The sequence below is a fragment of the Salvia hispanica genome, chromosome 2, assembly GCF_029641045.1.
Source record: "Salvia hispanica isolate PSC_SH4W2 chromosome 2, Shi_PSC_v1, whole genome shotgun sequence".
NCBI lineage: Eukaryota > Viridiplantae > Streptophyta > Magnoliopsida > Lamiales > Lamiaceae > Salvia > Salvia hispanica.
Window position 1 is genome coordinate 674,809 of NC_142693.1, and position 16,029 is coordinate 690,837.

The 16,029-nt window shown below is 38.8% G+C and overlaps 1 protein-coding gene and 1 long non-coding RNA gene across 2 annotated transcripts; both read right to left on the minus strand.

The window, feature by feature from the left end:
* Positions 1–2,955: 2,955 nt before the first annotated feature.
* On the minus strand, positions 2,956–8,029 carry LOC148931284 (putative disease resistance protein RGA4). The gene is made up of 4 exons (XM_089063409.1): positions 4,752–8,029; positions 4,451–4,501; positions 3,339–3,528; positions 2,956–3,190 (listed from the first exon to the last, which is right to left on the minus strand). The coding sequence occupies exons 1-3, from the start codon at positions 7,990–7,992 to the stop codon at positions 3,383–3,385; spliced, it is 3,438 nt and encodes a 1,145-aa protein (XP_088919535.1). The 5' UTR covers positions 7,993–8,029; the 3' UTR covers positions 2,956–3,190; positions 3,339–3,382.
* Positions 8,030–10,549: 2,520 nt separating this feature from the next.
* Positions 10,550–12,318, minus strand: LOC148931285 (uncharacterized). Its single transcript, XR_016135386.1, has 3 exons — positions 11,064–12,318; positions 10,886–10,953; positions 10,550–10,809 (listed from the first exon to the last, which is right to left on the minus strand). It is a non-coding gene; the product is annotated as an uncharacterized LOC148931285 (long non-coding RNA).
* Between the last annotated feature and the right edge of the window lie 3,711 nt (positions 12,319–16,029).

The window sequence follows — 16,029 nt, forward strand, 5'->3', positions numbered from 1 at the left end:
AGTGAGATCTTAGGAAACGATAAGGATAAGATGTGAAGGATGAAGAGCTGATCACCTCACAGCCTTTCATTCAAGATATGCTTTTCTTTTTCTTTTTCTTTTGTTTCAAGTCACAGCCTATCCAGAATTGCATTTGCCTCCAAAATACTTGGCATAGAACAACAACAAATTTTTGAAAGTTTATTCTATGAATTGTCATTCGAATTTTAAAAGTTATATGAATAATCAAAATTTGATCAAACTTCTGAATTTAGCCGTCATTAATACAGTTGAAGAAAATCATTATTAAATTTAATTAAATTCTGTATAAAAATAAATACCAGATCTGCATTTCGATTAATAAATACTTACATACTATATTAAATTTAGAATAATTAAATTGTGAATTATATGGACTGGGCCTATTTTTTGTATCCATTTGGGCTTCATTTCATGGAAATAAAAGATCCCCTTATACAGATGTTTTTCCCCTTCCGTGTGGTCGTGGACTTCTCGGCGTCAGAGCCCCGTTTATCTACCACTTCCAGCTTCCCACTTTCTGGACTAAAATATTTGTTGTCTCCCCTGAAGTCAGCCACACTTCTCCCCTTCCTCTCATACAAAATCTTATTCTCTGGCATAGAGTGTGAGTTCACCGAACGAGCTGTGGGCGAATAGAGCCCGTCATCATCCTGTGGGTCGAGGATAAGAACTGCAATCGGACCACTGAAATCATCACCAGCGTTGCGCGGAGGGATCAACCGGGCGTCGGCATCAAGCATTGCTGAACAATGATGTACAGTACTTGCAACATTATCGACATGAAAATCCAACCTTCTTCACATCCTCAATGGAATCATATATGTCATCATTATCAAACCAGTTGCCTAACACTGTACCATCCACCCTATCATGCTCCACACCATGTGTAGGTTTCCGGCGTGTAAAAACAACATTACATGAATCATATATGTCATCATTATTGCCATAATTTGCTCCACTAACATCAACACAAAAATGAATAACATCTTTTGTCATTGTAATCACATTTGACAGATCCAGATCAAATTGTGTTTCATCAGATACTTGCACAAATTCATCAACTTCTGTCAATACCTCTTCCTCACCAATTTGATCTTGATTAAGTAATTGATCAATTACATATCATCATAATAAATTTGACGAGATTGCACTGATTCATGATTATCACTATCATCGAGAAGGGGCTCCATTGAAGCATACCTTATATCTGGGCCGCGGGCCAGGGAGATCGGGGCTGGTGCCGGAGCCGTAGGCAGCGGAGCTGCTGAACGGTGGTGGCTCAGTGGATGCCAACAGGACGACCAGCGTTGCTGTAGTGGTTGGTCGAGTACGGGATGTATCTGCGTTTGTGGGGGTAGGCAGGCGGCGGTAGCGGCAGATGTTAGAGGCGGCTGTAGGAAGGTGATTGGAGGCGACGGCTGGTGGACCCAGGTGGGCTGCTGCCAATCCGAGTGAGCATTCGGCGGTTACAGCTAAGGCAAATCAGGCGGACGGAGGCTGTCCACGCGGCGATTGGTGATGGAGAGATGCGACTCCATCTCGGCATAAGGCGGGTCTGGATCCGGTGGAGGATGATACCAGTCTGGCTGGTAAAAGGGGGCACGCTCCTGCTGCTGCCATGGGTACCCCGAATATACCGTCTGTCCACTGGTGTAGGACGGGTACCGCGGAGGCGTGTGCAGCTGTTGGGTTGCCGGATACCAGCAAGAATTAGGCTGTGGGAACTGCTGTCAGGGCGGTGGGTAGGTGTTCGGAGGCGTCATCTGCTGGTGTAAGCAAGGTTGGGGTTGATTGTGATGCTGTTGCCACCGCCAATCCTGCATCTTCGGTTGCTGCCATTGCAAAGCATCGGGTGGATCAGGTTCGGGTTGCAACGGAGGGAGCGTTGCTGCTACCTTGCGCTCATGCTCAACCAATCGGGTCTCGAGTCGGGCGAATCTAGCGAGAATATTCTCCCACGTTGCTGCTGTTGAAGTCAATTGCAACCTTTCAGATCCATGCGCTATCTCCGACCATGAAGGAAGATTGACTTCAGCCATGAGTTCGAAAATGGAAGCACCAATTGTTAAGGATGAAGTTCCTTAACTCGGATAATTTGCGTCGAACGTCGCGGGAGCTGTTGCCCGACGATCACTTCAGCGTCAAATGTAGGGATAAACCGTAGTCGCGTGAGCTTTGTCCGTCGATCAAACCAAACAAAGAGAGTAAAACACGATAAAAGAAAAATAAGATAATTTGATATTTCTTGAATGAAATAGAAGAATACAATATCTCCTATTTATAAGACTACTCTGACTTAGGGAACAAGAAAATAATGATCCTAATAATATATGAAAAGATATAGGAAATCAATAACTAACTAAATACTACCTCTGTCCCTGAAAATTTGATACAGTTTACTATTTCGGTCTGTCCCTAAAAATTTGATACACTTCACTTTTACCATTTTTGGTAGTGGACCCCATATTCCACTAACTCATTCCTACTCACATTTTATTATAAAACTAATACTTTAAAAGTAGGACCCACATCCCACCAACTTTTTCAATTCACTTTCCATTACATTTCTTAAAACCCGTGTCGGGTCAAAGTATAGCAAATTTTGGGGGACGGAGATAGTAATAGATATGGGGATAATTCTAGGGAATATACCGTATCATGCTGCGATGATCACAGTGAAAGCTACGGACGGAGAAAACACAGTGAGGTTCAAGTTTGAGATTGAAAATTATCGTGTTTGAGTTTGAGATTACCCAACATCTATAATCTATAGTCCATAATACAGTTTATATCCACGTTTTCACAACTCATTCAGAAGTAGAGGAAGAGAATTGATAAAGAATGAAATTAAAAGAAAACAAGAGCGACACTGTTGCTGACCAGTGCCGCTGGTTACTCCAATAAAAAGTGTCACTGTCAGGCATGCACACCAGAAATGAAAACCATGAATCCATCACCAAATATAAGCGACAATAATCTAATAGTCAGACAGAAGACCAAGACATAACTACAGAAACATAGGATCTTGTTCGATAAAACACAACAAAATCAATCCAAACTGTCATGCAATAACACCAGGGATAAAAAGAGTACAGCCGTCAAACTTTCTTGGTATGCAAATACGACACTGCTCTAACACAAATCTCTGCTCCACCTTCTTCAGTCAAACCTATAGAGAAATTTTAATTTGTCATTTACAATGTGAAGAGGTAGAGAAACTATAGAATTGTAGATGATGTCTCAAACCAATTGAATATATCCACATTCTCTACAATCATTAAAATATGGAAATAATTGTTGGTGACGCTGAATCTTACCGGTGTGAATTTGAAGAAATGTGCATTGGACAATAGTTCCTTCTTCACCTCCTCGCTCTTTGGAAGCATCTCAAACTCAAACACAAATCATTTCCCCTTTTACTTTCTTCTTCTTTAGCTTCAGCTGCTTCTCCAGCTTCTTCATCTTTAGCTTCAACTTCAGCTTCTTCTTCAACTTCTTCTACTTCAGCTTCATCACGGAAACATTGTGTATTATAAATATAATCTCGTTGAGAGGAAAAGTACGTAGCTTTCAATTAACCATTTTGCGATAATTGTGTGCAACTTAGTCTTGCAAGTTGATCTACTAAAAAATGATTAGCTCCAAATTAGTTGATGCAATTAAATCGAAACATTACAAGTTCATATCTATTTGACTTTAACTTAAATTTGAATTCTAACATTTTTTTTGGCCATTCCAATCACAGCACAAAAGATCTGCATTTTTATTTCCTCCTAATCACAATCCTAAAGATCATTGCCAGCCAAATGAGTCATTGATGATATTTGGACCAAGAATTTACATACAAAATTATTATCTAAAAGTAGCATCTATCACAAACCATAGAGAACAGAGAGAATAAAAAATATAAGAAAAGTAGCGTTCAATTAAAACCATTTTGGAAAAAGTGTGTGCAACTTAGTTTTGCAAGATGATCTACTAAAAAGGAAAAGCTCCAAACTAGTTGCAATTAACTCGAAACACTACAAGTTCATATCTATTAGAATTCAACATAAAATTTTAATTCTTACATTGTTTCCAACCAGAACACTAAAAAACCTGCATATTTTGTTTTGTTTCTTCATAATCAAAATCCTAAAGATCATTGCCAGCCAAATGAGTCCTAATTAAATATTTGGACCAAGCATTTGCATCCAAAATTCTTATCCTAAACTAGCATCTACCACAAATCACAAAAGAGCATCAGACCATTTGTTTTTTTTTTTTTTTTTATTATTATAAATTTGAGTCAAAAGGTGGGCAAAAGAGTTGAGAAGAATTACCCACCTTACGGAATATTTGAAGACTGAAACATGTGAATTATATATCATCCATCAATTAAAATAAAAGAAAATACACCTTTAATATAAAAAGAATAGTAAATACGCACCAGTAGGGTTACCCGAATTCAGCAATGTAAGTAGTTCTGTCAACGGCATATCTGTAAAATACAACAGATGATACTAATGAGATGAAATTGCAAAAAAAGAAGGCAGTTAAATCAAAAATTTAAAGGATGGGTATAAAGCTGTAGTAGATAATATTGGATATTTAGTATCATCTAAATCTAAACAACACAAAGGGAGTAAGTGAATTTCTGAAAATTAGAATTTTGACAGATGTAGTCTCACATATACTGTAATATTGTTTCTATAAAAACAAACAAGAATGCAAAGATAATTCATACTCACAGATTCGTTCTCCATTAATGTGGATATAACTGTTGTAATCTGAGCGACGCCTTGCATTCATACTCTTTAACCATTGAGGTAAGCTTTCCATTCCAATAGTCTCCAAGTACAAGTAATTAAGAGCAGTGAGATGTTGAAGTGATTCTACCAGATTTACCCAACTACTACCTTTGATCCCCTTGAATTCTAAATGTTGAAGTGAGTGAGAGCTTCTTCTGCATGCTTGCAATAAGGCATCAACACTCTCAATTGATCCCCCCATACTTGCATCTAATTCCAACCATTCCAAGCTATTAAAACAAGGTAGGATATCAACTAAACAAGTGGGCATGAATTGAGGAGCACCCCTAATTATCAAATGTGTTAGATGGGGCGATTTTCGGAGGCACTCAATTATTTCAGGTAGATTCTTGAGGCTACCTATTTTCTCCAATTCCAGTCTCTCAATGGATGTTCCTATCATTTCACATGGAAAATACTGCAAAGCATTGCATCCCACAATATTCAAGCTTTCAAGGCACTCCTTTATAATCAACTCCTTCAGATCTGGACACTCATATATATATAACCCCTTCAAATTTGGACACTCCTTTGTAATCAACTCCTTCAAATTTGGACAAACACTTATAATCAACACAATCAAATTTGGACATCCCTTTATAATCAACTCCTTCAAATTTTGACACTCATTTATAATCAATTCCTTCAAATTTGGACACTCCTCCTTTATAATCAACTCCTTCAAATTTTGACACTTCTTTATATTCAACTCCTTCAAATTTGGACACTCCTTTATAATAAACTCCTTCAAATTTTGACACTTCTTTATATTCAACTCCTTCAAATTTGGACACTCCTTTATAATCAACTCCTTCAAATTTGAACACGTCTTTATCTTCAACTTCATCAAACTGAGGCAATCAATTATTCCAGGTAGATTCTCTAGGCTACTCATACTGTCCAACACCAGATTCTCGAGCGAGGATCCTATCATTTCACGTGGAAATCCTTTCAATTTGGGGCACTCCTCTATCTTCAAGCGTTGGAGCTGAGGAAATACCTTGACGTCACTTGATTCTACTTCTGCCCACTCTGTTAGCTCATTCATAAACGCCAATACGAGTATTTTGAGAGCTGGAAAAACAATACGTGTCTCCCCTTTCTCTAATCCATAGAATGAAGAACTTATTGACTTCAAATTAAACCATTCTTCCAACCAAAGCGTCACGAGATTTGGCAACTGCCCAAACATTGGGATTTCTTCACATTTATAGCAGCGTACGAGATATATCTCAGTCAAATTGTTAAGTGGTACACAAGAGATTTCACCCACTTTTTCAACTTCCATCTTTCGAGTCCATAATGGAAATCGTTTTCCCTTGTATCCTTCAATCTCTAACTTCTTCAAATTTGTGTGAGGTTGAAGCCCTTCCAACACATTCTCATCACTTGTAATTTCACCTTCTCTATCTTCATCCCATGTCAAACACAACTCCAATAATTTTGACTTTGCAGATAGACTTGCTTTCTTTGCCTCTTCCTTGTTTTCAACCCTTTCAAGCTTTGAAATTACCAGTTTTCCTCTGAGACCATTCAAACTTCCAAGCTCTTCGATTTTCCATCCATCTTTGTCACCAACATTAAAATACTCCAGTGTTTGGAGAGAAGTTAATTTCCCAATCCCGGCAGGCAACTGTACATATCGCCTTATATAAAGATGCCTTAAGTTAGTCAGGTACTTCAAAGTACTTGGAAGTTGTTTTAAACCATATACATCTGCTCTCAATGTTTGCAAGTGAACCAGTTTACCAATCCAATCAGGAAGATGTTCAATGCTTGATCTGTTAATATCAAGAACTCTCAAATGAATCAACTTCATGATTGAACTTGGCAACTCCTCAACTGTACCACTTCCCAAAGTCAAAACACGAAGACTTTCAAAGTCTGAGAACATGCTGCTATGATCCATGGATAATAGAGTCCGCAAATATTTTGCATTTTGTTTTAGAACATCAATTGATTTTTCTTCGAAAAGCATGTATCGAACTGGGGATATGCCATCTGCATTATGAGAACCGGCTAAAACAGAAAATGCAAGATCATGCACAAGATCGTGCATCACACAACTTTCCACATTTCCATAATCATCTCTTTCTACAATTTGCAGTAATGAGTTGTGTATAAGAACATTGATATATTTGTCTCCCACAGATTCCATGCCATTGCTTTCATAAGCTACAAGAAATCCTTCTCCCATCCAATACTCAATCAATTCCCTCCTTTTGATTCTATGACCTTTCGGAAAAATCGAACAATATGCAAAACACTTCTTGAGTGATGGTAGAGACAAATTATCAAAGCTCAACTTCAATATCTTTGTGATATAACCTCCTTCATCGCTTGAAAGCCAATTCTCTTTGATCGAGTGCCATTCTTCATCAGATTTTTTATCGCGTAGTATTCCACTGACTACGCTGGCAGCTAATGGCAAACCTTGACATTTTTCAGCAATTTCAATCCCGATGGCCTCAAATCCTAAAGGAACTTTCTCTTTTCCAAAGGTTCTTTCTTTGATTATTGACCAACAATCTTCCTTTGATAATCCTTCAAGCTCATGTGTATGAATTGCACTCACAGTTGTAGGCACCTTCGCTTTTCTAGTGGTAACAACAATGGCATTTCCCTTATTAGAACTGACGCCCAACAAGGACTGGATAAAACCATCCCATGTGGGACGATCTTCATTCCAAACATCATCAAGAATAAGAAGATAAGACTTATCTTTCAAAGCTTCTTGAATCTTGTTGAGAATTCCTTGCCTACTCTCTACTTCAACTTGATCAGAAGAAGTCAACTCTTTGAGAATTTTCTTGAGAAGAAGAACTGGATCAAAAATTTGAGAAACATGCACCCAAATATGTGATCCAAACACTTTTTTTTCTTTTAGAAGATGAAAGACTTTCCTAGTCAAAGTTGTCTTCCCTGATCCTCCCATTCCCACAATGGAAATGATGCAAACACGTTCGTCAGATGTGATACAAGCGGTAAGCATCTCAACTATATCTGACACCTCCTTATCTCGTCCAATAAAAATTGGAACAAGAGTGAATGAGTCAGTTTCAAAAGTAGCATCAGGCAAATGTGACACATTGGTGGCAAGCGTCTCCTTGAGGCCAAGGTCGGTAGCCTCGTTGTTAATGGACTTCAATTTCTCATTGATTTCTTGGATTCTAATAGCCATACTTCGGGAATGTGAAAGATTAACACATGATGAGAAGCATGAAAGTACCTTTTGTTTCATCGGTTTGATGGGCTTGATTTGTTTGCAGAGCTGATGATAGCTGAACTCATCCAAAACATTGTCAGCATAAAATGCCGCGTTTTCAAGCATCTTGAGCCAGCTTTTGACAGCCTCACCGGGAATAGTACGCATCTCTGCATCGTTCAAGAATTTCTTGATTGTGTCCAGACTTTCAGTTAACTTTTCTGCTTCTTTTTTGAGGCCTCGGACAAGTGAGAACTCTTTCATGGAGTGGTCGATGAGGTTTTGAACTAGAACTTGAAGGACAGCGGCCGCAGCATCTCCTTCCATTCTTCTTCGGGTTAATTGCCTATAAAATCATAAAAACAATATAAGTCATTTCTAGTTTGTTCTCCATATTTCAAAACAAAGTTAGTAAGAAACATTTCTTAGCCAAATTTTATTTCTTATTTTTAGTTTCTTAGCCTCAAAAGACAACAATTAGTCGTCTACGTCCTCACACAAATGCGTTTTTACGCCATTATTCATATACACTACCAAATTTCACACATCTATGCCACGAAAGTGAGGGCCGCGTCATTACGCTGGACCGGGCCTGCCGATGGTGGCACAGACAATACTTGACTAGTTGGTCTTTAACCTTTTTTAACATACAAGTCTGAATCTATCTATGTTTGGTTGTCAGGATTCTGACAGGGAAAGTAATTTAATTTTCCAATTTTTAAATTTCAATGTTTATTTGATTTTTAATGAAATTAGGAAAATAATCAAAATCCTAAAAATCAGAATCCTATTATTTTGCCCAACTTTCCTCATCTTTAAGGTTTTGATTACTTTCCTAATTTCAATAAATATCAAACAAACATTGGAATTTAAAAATTCGAGAATTAAATTACTTTCTCCGCTAGAATCATGGCAACCAAACATGGCCTTAGCGCAAAGTATCATTTTTCCATCCTTATAGTAGCATGCAAATTAACTAACTGATAAATCAACAGCATACATCCATTTAAAGTAAAACTACATAAAAAATCACAAAAAGCAAAGTAAAAAACGCCCAATGGGTAGAACTATTAGCAGACATACCTTTAGTAAAAAAGCCCAAGATGGGTATATTTATTGGCAGAGAACTAGAGAGAAATATCAGAGTAATTAATAGTAAAGGCTTGACCTAGAGATTTGAAAGGAAGAAAAGGAAAATATCATAAATACGATCAAAAGGTCTTAAGTGTACGACATGGTATCCAAGACAAAATCACAAGAAATACTAAGGCCTCAAACCGAAGGCAAGATGCAAATAATCCAAAAGAAGAAACTCTAGAGTATATCAAAAATCATCAGCGGAAAACGACCAAGAGAAAGTATAGCTATGTATGGGGACACAACTACGCTTGAAGTTCATAACATCCATCTTAATTAATTATCATGCTCAACACCCGCCACCGCTCGTCGTCATTCAACCTGCACATAAGGAAAACACATGCAGGGCTGAGTATTTTGAAATACTCAGTGAGCTCATTGCCAAAACATTTTATAAGTTATGCCACCCTTACCAAGTGAACTCGAGTTTTAAGCAGTTATAAAAGAAATATCACGAGTATCACAAAATATATTTTCATAGACTGGCCAGTCAAATACCTCCCATTTTCTCATCAAATTCCACAATCACAATCATATCCATGTGCGACGAAAGTGTGGCCACACTTTTCGCCCACGAGACCGGCCGACTAGCAAGGACGGCTCACGATCCCCTCGTGTACACAGCCTGGTAGGGTTTGCGGCCCGTACTCAGACCCGAATTCGTATAACATATCCAACAATCGCACTTAAACAAACATAGGCATGGCATAACAGTTAAACCACCCTTATAACACCGTACAATATTTTATAAAACTAAAAGAGAGTTTTTAGAGTAAAGCCCACCTCGATTGCTTAGTTATCAAGTAGTTTCGCTTTTCCGTTATCCGGCTTCGCAACCAAAGTTTCACCTTTTAAAAACACATAGGCACATATCGCAAATTAGGTTCAATACTACTCTTACTCATGCATGTCTCGTTACTTCTCCCTCTTCCCACGATTTATCTTATCACTACTAATTAATCAAGATCATCTTTATCTCACAAGATTATTTAATCATCAAACACACTCCACACCACACATCTCACACACACACCACACGACACGCACACACACACACGCACGCACACACACGCATGCACACACACACGCACGCGCACACTCACACACACAATTCCACATCCCTTTATATCCCACTTTCACTCAACTAGGATGCATGAGGGTTCAAGAAGACCGTTTAATCGGTGAGAAGAAGAAAAGAAAAAGGTAGAAGAAGAACAAGTAAAATTCTTAAACCAAGATACCTTGTAATACCCGCTCTTTGTTACCTTTTCTTTAAGACTAATGTCAACCTAGAGAAATGTTTGTTGTTTTCAAATCAGAAATATTAGTCGATGGTCTTGCTTGGTTGCTAATTTGAAGAGTGTCGATCAAACTAAAACAGATTTTCGTATATACGTGTGAAATACAATAAACGTCAAGAAATAAAAATGATTTACACATGTGTTGACAAAAAAAAAAAAAGAATTTAAGAATACAAATATACAAAGAGTTGGGCCTCGACTCTCGAACACGAGATTTCTTTCGGCCCAAAGACTTAGAGGGCAGCCCGAAGGCCCGTGCAGCCAGCCCGACTGCCTCGTCTCGATCCCAGGCCACATCCCCAATTTTTTTTTAAAAAAACCCTTTTCCTTTATCTGCCATTAAACCTGCAAGAACCTACAAAACTAATAAATATTTTAGATTACTTTTCCCAACATCAAACCAAACAAGGAAGGAGGCATCCTTTCTTTACCAAAGGAGGTCTAAATGATCCCAAAATGGGAGGTACACTCCTACACAGCCAATGCACCAAACCGAGAGCTGTATGTGAAAACAAAAATTCTTAAAACTTAGGAGTACAAGGCTGCAAACCTGTGTACTAAGTAATAAATGAATGAAGGGACAACTGAGATAAAACATTTAGAATTTACCTCTCATTGCTGCCAAGAATTTGAGACTTGCCTCTTTTGGAGTGGCAACCTATCCTTTGACCGATACCTTGCTGATCAGCTAGCCCAAAACGTGTCCCTCCAGCTGCGCCAAATCAGCCCAAACCGAACAGCCACCTGCTTCCCCTGCACATCAAACAAAGTAACCTAATGAAGGTAGTACTTATGTTTCAAGAAAGAGACAAAGGAAGTAAACTAAAGGTGCCATCTGCAGCATGAAAACAAAGAGCTTTGACAGCCATTTAAGGCCTCACGAGTACACCACACTTCGCCTATATAAACCACCATAAACCGCCCCTGACTCCCTCCCCAGAAACCACAAATTCACTCACAATCAAGGAGTGCAGCAAGGAATCGGGAGGAGCAAGAAGGCGAGGAGGGGCAGCGGCAACACGGAGAAGCAGCCGTAAAACGAGAATCGCAAAGGAGAGGTATTCCATAGCCCACCCTCACCAATGCATCATGATAGCCAATCATAGATAATCAAGAACTTAGAACTATAGGTGCTCAAAAATCCAATGTGAACTTAGCAATATCGACTGATAGAACCCATACTTTGAGTAAGAATACAAACCAACACAGTAGGCCTCATGTACAAGTTTTGATATCAAAGTTTTCCCCAATTAAATTACTACCCAAGATGGTTTCAACATCACACAGTAAGATACACTAAGACTTCATCTTTGAAACATAGTATTGTTACAAGGAAATAAATGAGAGGAAAAAAACTTAGCTTTGGAGCAAGGAGTGATGGGAGAGCTGCCGGACGGCGAGCTGCGATGACGGCGGTAGAGAATTCGCCGGAGGGAGCCAGGAGAACGCCGGAGGCAGGGAGAAAGAGAGGCGATGCCTCCTTCCTGTCGGCGACTCCGCTAATAAAGATGAGGCGACGGCGGGCTGGTCTTCAAGGCGGGCCAAGCCGCGTCTACCTCAGCCGGAGACGTCGGCGACGGCGCTGAATCGCCGAGAACGAGCAAAGGATGAGCGGAGAGGGGAATTTCAGAGGCGCGGCGTAGCAGCCGAAGGAGGGAGAGATTAGAAGGGAAGAAGGAGAGAGAGAGTTGGAGCAGCGGCGACGGCGGAGCTCGCCGCGCGATAACGGCGACACAGGCGCGCCGTCGATCCAGAGCTGGAGCCGGCGACGAAGGGGGGGGAGATGCGCCGTCGTTCCTCTCCAAAGCAAGGATTAGGAATTGGGGTTTTTGATTTTGATTTTGGGGATTTTGTGTTTTGAGAGAGAGAGGCCGATAGTTTTGAGGGAGGAAGAAATTGGGCCTCTTTCATTTGGGCCTCTCCTTTTCTTCTTTTGGGCCTCTATAAATTAAATGCATGGGCTAAGGTTTTGTTAATTAATGGACCAATTCTTTAAATAATCTAAGGAGTTGGGCTAATAATTAAAATAAAATGGGAGTTTGCTCTAGCCTAATTAAATCATGAGCCCACCTATGTTGCTAAATCAAATAATTGAGGTTAAGTAATGGTCCGCTAAATTTTTTTCACGATGATAAATTTAATTCCCAGACTTTAGTATTAGCGCTCGAGTAATTTATGGTGCGAAATGATGAAAAGACCTCGAGTCTATTTTAGTACTCAGGGACTCTTTTTTATGAATTAAGGAAAAGGAATAAAATGATCACGCACTTAGGATGCATCCACGTTTAAGCTTAATTGATTTATCAAAGTCTAATTAAATATTATGCTATTTCCTAAAGGGGCGTCTACGAACGTCATCTAAGGCCAAGTTAAGGAAATTACGGAAAGAGCTTTAGCTTTTGAGGTGGGCATTTCTTTCAAAATGTGATTTCAGTATGAAAATGTGAATCTTTGCTCAAGTATGTTGTCATGCCATGTTTTGTTTTATGATTACCTATCTGCTTGGCTATGCCAAATCAAGTTAAATCGAATTCGGGTCCCAGTAGGGCCGCAAACCCTACTCGGACTAGTGTACACATAAGGGGACCGTGAGCTAACAAAAGGGGTTGGCCGGTCCAGTGACCGTCGTGGAATGTGGCCACATTCCCGGTTCACATCAGTTTCAGATATGGTATATCTATGTTATGTGATTGCGCAATCAAATCTTTACTAAAGGAAAAGTATTTTAGTGACTCGGGTCTTTTTAAGTAAAACCCCGTGATCACTCAACTCTGGCATTGACAATTAAAGATAAAACCATTTTTGGCAATGTGCCCACTGAGTATATCAAATACTCAGCCCTGCATGTTATTTTCAAATGTGCAGGTTGAACGTGTACGAGGAGGCGAAGGTGTTGGGACAAGGCTTTTAAATAAGTAGTTAGGTAACCCAAAGTAGCATGTCTTCATACGTGCTATTTTGTCTTGGACTCTTCCGCTGCAAATCTAGAATTAAGTGCTAGAAAGCTATGAACTTAGTCTTGATACTCTGAACACGTTTTGACTATGAACCCATATGCCTTTGATACTATTGATTTAAGTGATTTCATCCTTTTATTGTTGTCCCTTGATTATTGAGAATTTTTAGTCGCGAAATAGCTACGCTCACTAGCACTAGGGAGTTGTGGTCGTGACAGAGTGGTATCAGAGCACCGTTCTTTCGCTCTGGACCCAAGAACCTTCTTTTCAAGCCTTAGTCGAGAATGATAGTACTAGACTAGGATAGTACTAAAATGGAAAGCTTAAAAGGACCCAACACCTCGACTCGTCACGTTCAACTGCAGCAATGAGGTAAGAAAGAAGTTTTTACCAGAAAAATTTTCAGTTATTCATGAAAGAACTTGAAAAAAAAAAATGATTTCTTTTTGAAGATATTGTGAAAATATTCAGGGTTTTCAAGGAAAAGCATGTAAATTCCATTTTTCCTACGAACCATGGAATTTCAAGTTTAAATTGTTAAGCATAAGGATGTCTTTGAGACAAATGCTAAAGTATTATCAGTTACACATGCTCGATTATGTGAAGTATGATGATAGATTAAGGAACTTTTTAGGAAGTTACGGAATGACTAACGCATGCGAACATAGAATGCCTAAGAAGTACGTTAGACTAAACGCTCTTGAACAGAGTTGTAAGTTGATGACTTCCTTACCGCTTTTCTAAGCGATAAAATGAACGAGTATATGCAAGTTAGGGCAAACCCCTAATTTTGTTTTAAGAATGAGGAAATATAGATGAATGTGTCTAAAAGTGGACCCCACACCTTTTCCTCTACCCTATCTCTTGACGAGACCACGATCCATGATGTTGTAATTGGAACAATTCCAAATGTACAAGAATGAACCTAACAATTTATAAATAACCCATCTATTCTTAGATGGTAACGATCAGACGAGATACGAGAAACTACCTACGGCACATGGGCGTCTGTTGAACGTTTTAAATGATGGGAACAACATGAAGTTCCCTTTGTCTTCATGAACTCAATCATAATCAAAATGAGCGTACCCTTGATCTAGTAAAGGAGGTGTATCCTTACACGAAAAGATATCGTACTTACGATCAAATTAAGTGATCCAGTCTTGCGTAGCAAGTCAAGGAGGCTACGTGATCTAGAAACAATGCTTATAGCACGCTGTGAAGCACGATGGAGAGTGCAATGTTTTACGAGAATGAACGTCCTGACTTATCGAGATCATTATGAAAATATGACCTTCAACGACAGCTATTAGTTGTAACACCAGGAATCCTAGCTTGGAATCTATGGTTTCCTGGAACGCTCTGATCATGTACAAGCTCCGAAAGAACAAACAAGAAAGTGTCACATAAGTGGAACAGATGATTATGATCAACAGTACTTACTTGGATTCCCATCGATTTCTTTCTATGAACCTCCTTAATGAAAATGCCCTCGTCTACTTTAGACCTTAGATTGACTTGGATTTATGCAACTAATGCCTCATTTTTTTTTTCTCCTACGAAAGTTGTGACTCTCTTTCAATTTGTTGGCTATAGTAGTTGAGCTCATTGTTCAGAAAATGTAAGGTGTTGACTTCATAAGCTCCGGTCATAAACCTTCGACTCTAAAGTTGCTTACGGCCATGCCCTCCAGAATAATCTCATTTTGAACATCCTGAACAAGGGTGTCCTGCCGTCTTTTTAAGACTTTTGATTGACTCACGTTTTTGCAAGTAATAAGTCACTATCATTTTATTTATTTATTTTTTTTTTTACGAAAATGGTGACTTACTTTCAAATCTTAAATTCGAAAGACTTATATGTTCTCAAGCATCTTTGTTGTTTGTTGTCCCCCGTATGACCCACCATTGATAAAATCAATATCCCAGATTCTTTAACTCTCACGGTATAACTTCACCCTTAAGTTGCTGATTTTTTTCAGACATTTCTTCTTAGAGAATGGCACAATAAGTGGAACTTTTGTTCACCTCCTTATTTGGCAACCATATTGTGACTATTTCGTTCTTATATGAGTGAATTTTTCTTGTCCAGTTCCACTACATGCATTATTTCTAGCTCAAGATTTCTTTCTGAAACACTAAGTTAAGGCTAATGTATTGCATTTTCCTTGATGGTAGTTGACTTTTCCAAAAATATTTCTTTCACTTTGGTCGCTACCTGTGAATCCATTGATGTATTTCCATGATTTCCACATTATAATGTTGGTGAACCATGATCAACGTTAATCAATGGCAATTGTTTACATTTCTAAACCCTCTTGCGACTAATCATCTGAGATCTTGACATGTTGAAATCATCATCCTTGATGTCCGGATCTAGTCAATTTGAACGGACAATTTAACCATCTTATTTGACAAGCCTACTATGGAAATTGAGAGTTCATACAGTATCATCTTATTCTCATGACCTACCTCATGTTCTTTCAAGTTCCCATAAGAATTGAATTCACAAATTCGATGGGTTTAAGTATTTGAAACCATTTGAACCTTGAAGTTCTTTGAATGGATACGATAAGTTCAATTGAACTTAGTACTTGCCTTCAAAATCAATTGTCACGA

Bases quoted from the DNA above. Each gene is read 5' to 3' on its own strand.
- LOC148931284 (XM_089063409.1), bottom strand. From the start codon at position 7,992: ATGGCTATTAGAATCCAAGAAATCAATGAGAAATTGAAGTCCATTAAC. The intron at 4,502-4,751 runs GTGAGTATGAAT...TGTATTTTACAG, and splicing joins CATTAATGGAGAACGAATCT to ATATGCCGTTGACAGAACTA. The intron at 3,529-4,450 runs GTGCGTATTTAC...TCCGTGATGAAG, and splicing joins GAATTCGGGTAACCCTACTG to CTGAAGTAGAAGAAGTTGAA.